The sequence below is a fragment of the Sphaeroforma arctica genome (genome assembly GCF_001186125.1).
Source record: "Sphaeroforma arctica JP610 unplaced genomic scaffold supercont1.432, whole genome shotgun sequence".
NCBI classification, from domain to species: domain Eukaryota; class Ichthyosporea; order Ichthyophonida; genus Sphaeroforma; species Sphaeroforma arctica.
The window spans coordinates 32,010-36,237 of record NW_014040126.1 but is presented as its reverse complement, the minus strand read 5'-3'; the positions used below and the strand labels follow the sequence as shown (position 1 = coordinate 36,237).

Below are 4,228 nucleotides of genomic sequence, written 5' to 3'. Positions count from 1 at the left end.
TGGCTACGAACACCCTATCTCAATCTATAGCCAATGGTACGTTTATGCAGGTGCTGCGTTGGGACTGTGTGATCGCATGCAGGATGATTGCCTTCTCCGTGCACAATGAAATGGACACGACATGTACACACACGTGTGCACAATGTAATGAACACGGACATGTACACACGCGTGTGCACAATGAAATGGACACGACATGTACACACGCGTGTGCACAATGAAATGGACACGACATGTACACACACGTGTACACAATGAAATGAACACGACATGTACACACACGTGTAATGCTCAGTTGCAGCACTTTAGAGCCATGGCTACGATGTTGTAGGTTGGGCAGATGGGTGTTAGAGTTTAGCTAAAACCCTGAAAACCACATGAACACACTGCTTGACACTCAAAGAGAAGGGAAGCACGTATGGACAATGGAGACATACACACACTAAGTGAACACTGTCTTCTAAGCACATGTGTATAAGTCACTGGAGATATACACACACTAAATGAACACTGTCTTCTAAGCACATGTGTATAAGTCACTGGAGATATACACACACTAAGTGAACACTGTCTTCTAATCACATGGGTATAAGTCACTGGAGATATGCACACACTAGGGGAACACTGTCTTCTAAGCACATTACGCCTGAGTCACGTCAAGTGGACACTACGAGTGGTCCGCTTGAGCTAAGTATCTGTCTCTCAATAGCCGTGTGGCTAGTAAGAACCCTAAAACTCTGGCGAGTGGGCGTGTGCGTGAAGCGAGGTGCTTAGGTGCTGACCGCTGGAAGGAGAGTGATTGAGACTGTGTAGCTGCGCTTGGCATAGTAGCGGTCGCCCGAACGAAGTTGTAGGTAGCACATAGGGGGTAGGCGTAATGGATGTGGACACACCGGACATGTAGGCATCACTCAGCTACCTCCACGATATAATTAGAACAGATCAGTGCCCAGATCAATTAAAACAAATTTAGATTCATAGTAGCTATAGGCATAGGCTTATCGCTATAGGTATATGCTTACAGCTACACTTCACTTCACTTTACTTTACTTCACTTCAATTCACTTTACTTCACTGCTAAACACGCTCTTGCACTTGCTCACTTTTATATGGACCAAGACTAGCAGGACTGGTCTATTACTCGCATTGATGATATGTTCACACAGAGGTGATGTATATGTGATGCAAGGCCCTGTAGTAGGGGATCTGTTTGTGTATATGCCCATTTAAATGCCGAAAGAAATAACACTTTAACATTTTATTCGCGATTATCTATATGATTACTGTATTCTCTATACGTGTGCGTGGTTGTTAGACATTCAATACTGGTTGGATGTACTTCTCCTAGGGGGTCTCCGGTTGCCCCTTTAAATCTCAGAGCGGTCTTACGGATACGTTGCTACGCAGCATTCCTCTTTATTTTTCCACTCCCAGGCATAGGCGCCCGTGTGCGTGCCTAGTTGGTGGTCTTCATGCGCTTGAGCTGCACCAGAGAGGCGAGCATGAACACACACCACAACATCGCAAGTATGCCCAAATTGCGCGGGATTTGCTATGTAGGGACAGAGAGGATGTGAAGAAGAGTATAAATGGCCGTGCACAGAGAGTGTCTGGATGTGTACAAGTGTAGTGTCTAGGGTTTACACAACTGTAGTATCTAGAGGGCTTACATATTTCAGTATCTAGGGTTTACACAACTTCACTTTCTAGTATTTACACAGCTGTAGTATCTAGGGTTTACACACACTCTCTCCTTCATGTAAATAGATACGCAATCGCATGTAACAGAAAACGTACTTACGCAACTAAATTACCACACACAGCTTGTGTGCACACGCAAGCACACTCAGCCACATACGCTCGTGCTGAAGCCCTGGGTCTCCAAATACATGTCACCGGTTATACACGGAACCCCGGGTGCACATTCGAAGCTCATGCCGGACAGTTCGATACTTTCAAGCACCTCCAAGCCGTAGTAGATGATCGACAACCACTTAAGCCAACTCAACCACGAGGGCATCGTGTTGACATTAACCAGCAACCCACCGAACGCCATCATGATCACGTAGATCATGGTCACGCACAGGTGAGCGAGTGCGAAGGACGACACCGTGCAGCTCAGCACGAAGCAGATGGACACAGCACACAGACCCACCAGCTCAGTGGTTAGCAGGAAGAGCAGATAGTTGGTGATGGGGTAGGCCACAAAGCCACACATGAAGTACGCGATGGAGAGGAAGATGGCCAGGGGGATGGCACGCATGAACACCAGATCTATCAATGTCTTAGCCACAAAGTACGCCTGTGGGGCAGTGGGAGTGGACCATGGCGAGTGTGAGAGAGAGTGAGAGGGAGAGGCAGAGTGGAGGTTACTACTGAAGTGACTGCACTTGTGTGTGAGAGATCGATATGAGGCAACACTTGTTGACATGGTACAATGACAACGGGGGAGCAATTGGTAGCCTGGATGTATGGGTTAGTAATTGTTCGTGTAGTAGTAGGTACGAGTGTGTGTGTTGTCAATGGGTGTGTATGTATGTATATAACACCTATCAGCAGACGTCCACGTATTTTCATCTGAGCTTGATTACACAGGGACGTGTACCTAGCGGCAGTGAGTGTGTATGTGAACAGTGTTTGGTTGTAATACAGGTAGGCTGTGGGGGTGTGTGCTTGTCCTACCCTGCTTGCCTATGGGTGTGCAGTGTGTGATTCGCACGCCATACTGTTACATATAAAACCAAGAAGTCGCAGTATATGCGTATGTGAATGTGTCGTTGGATATCACAGCAACCTCTTGTGCACGTTGCTTTATATTCGTGTGCACGGGTAGATAAAGTAGGTAAATAGAGCATGTGTAGGTGAATAGTAGGTAAATAGTACATGTGTAGGTAAATAGTCAGTAAATAGTGCATGTGTAGATAAGTAGTAGGTAAATAGCGCATGTGTAGGTAAATAGTAGGTAAATAGTGCATGTGTGGATAACTGGTTGCGCAGCAGTCGGGCATGAGATCGTGTTCAGGCCATGCTTACCTACCTATGCGTCATCAATGAGTCACATACCTCTGCGCGGTAGTAGCCGTTCATCTTCTCGTTCACAAACAGCTCACGCTCATCGATGAAGATGGCAATGGCGGACATGTTGCTAAACACCGCTGAAAGCAGAATGAAAAACATTGCTCCGACCCGATTCTGCGTAGATTGGCATAAGAATGTGGTTGAAAATTTAGCCTAGAATTGAATTCAGGAATACTTATGTATGTCTGCCTGTGTATCTATAATAAATGGGGTGCTCCATGGTTATGTGAATCTGCAATTCAAATCCAACATTACGTAGTTGTGATTGTGTAGTTGTACGTAGTTGTGATTGTGTAGCTGGTAGTGCCTGGGCATCATGCCACACACGCCAAGCCACATAGAGAATGTGATCACATCCCTCACTCAACTACTCAACTACTTCCTATCACAGGTTTGTCACCCGTTGCTACACCGTGCGTGCGCACACTCACTGCACAGGTGAACCCTCCACGCACGCCGGCTCAGTCAAGTGTTGGGTCTATCCGGCTTATGGTACTTGTTAAACAAGCACTGACGTAGTATTGTGCGGATAAGTGAGTGTTTATTTAGATGCGACCAGCTGGGGTGTAGGCTAGTTGTGAGACACACTCCACCCTGCATGCTGGTAGGTATACGCCTACCTACACAACATATGCGGGACTACCCCTGTGCATATTCACCCACGCACACACACGCACGCACGCATGTATATATGACATGTGCACACGCACACACATGCACACATGCACACATGCACACAGGCACCTCCGTAGGCCCAGACACATGGGCAGTGGACGTACCTGCAGCCCCCCAATGCCATCGCCCAAGCCGAGGAAGGTGATTCCAGTGACCACACCGAACAGGGCCAGCGAAACAAACTGCATAATCGATGTTTCTGGGTTGCTATTGCATATAGGTATTGGTGGTTAGTACTAGTTGTAATACTGGGTGTAAATCGCAAGTATTAGTTGTAATAGTGGGTGTAAATCGCAAGTATTAGTTGTATCAGTGGGTATAAATCGCAAGTATCAGTTGTATCAGTGGGTATTAATCGCAACTATTAGTTGTAATAGTGGGTGTAAATCGCAAGTATTAGTTGTAATGGTGGGTGTAAATCGCAAGTATTAGTTGTAATAGTGGGTGTAAATCGCAAGTATTAGTTGTATCAGTG

The 4,228-nt window shown here is 46.4% G+C and overlaps 1 protein-coding gene across 1 annotated transcript in view; it reads right to left on the bottom strand.

Annotated features, from left to right (window-relative positions):
* Positions 1-1,846: 1,846 nt before the first annotated feature.
* The window catches only part of SARC_06193 (hypothetical protein), a gene marked incomplete at both ends in the record, with an annotated part of 9,845 nt that continues 7,463 nt past the window's right edge, over positions 1,847-4,228 (bottom strand). The window contains 3 exons of the mRNA XM_014299911.1: positions 1,847-2,302; positions 3,064-3,192; positions 3,858-3,960. Coding sequence (XP_014155386.1) covers positions 1,847-2,302; positions 3,064-3,192; positions 3,858-3,960 — 688 coding nt within the window. The remainder of the gene's footprint in view (positions 2,303-3,063; positions 3,193-3,857; positions 3,961-4,228) is intronic.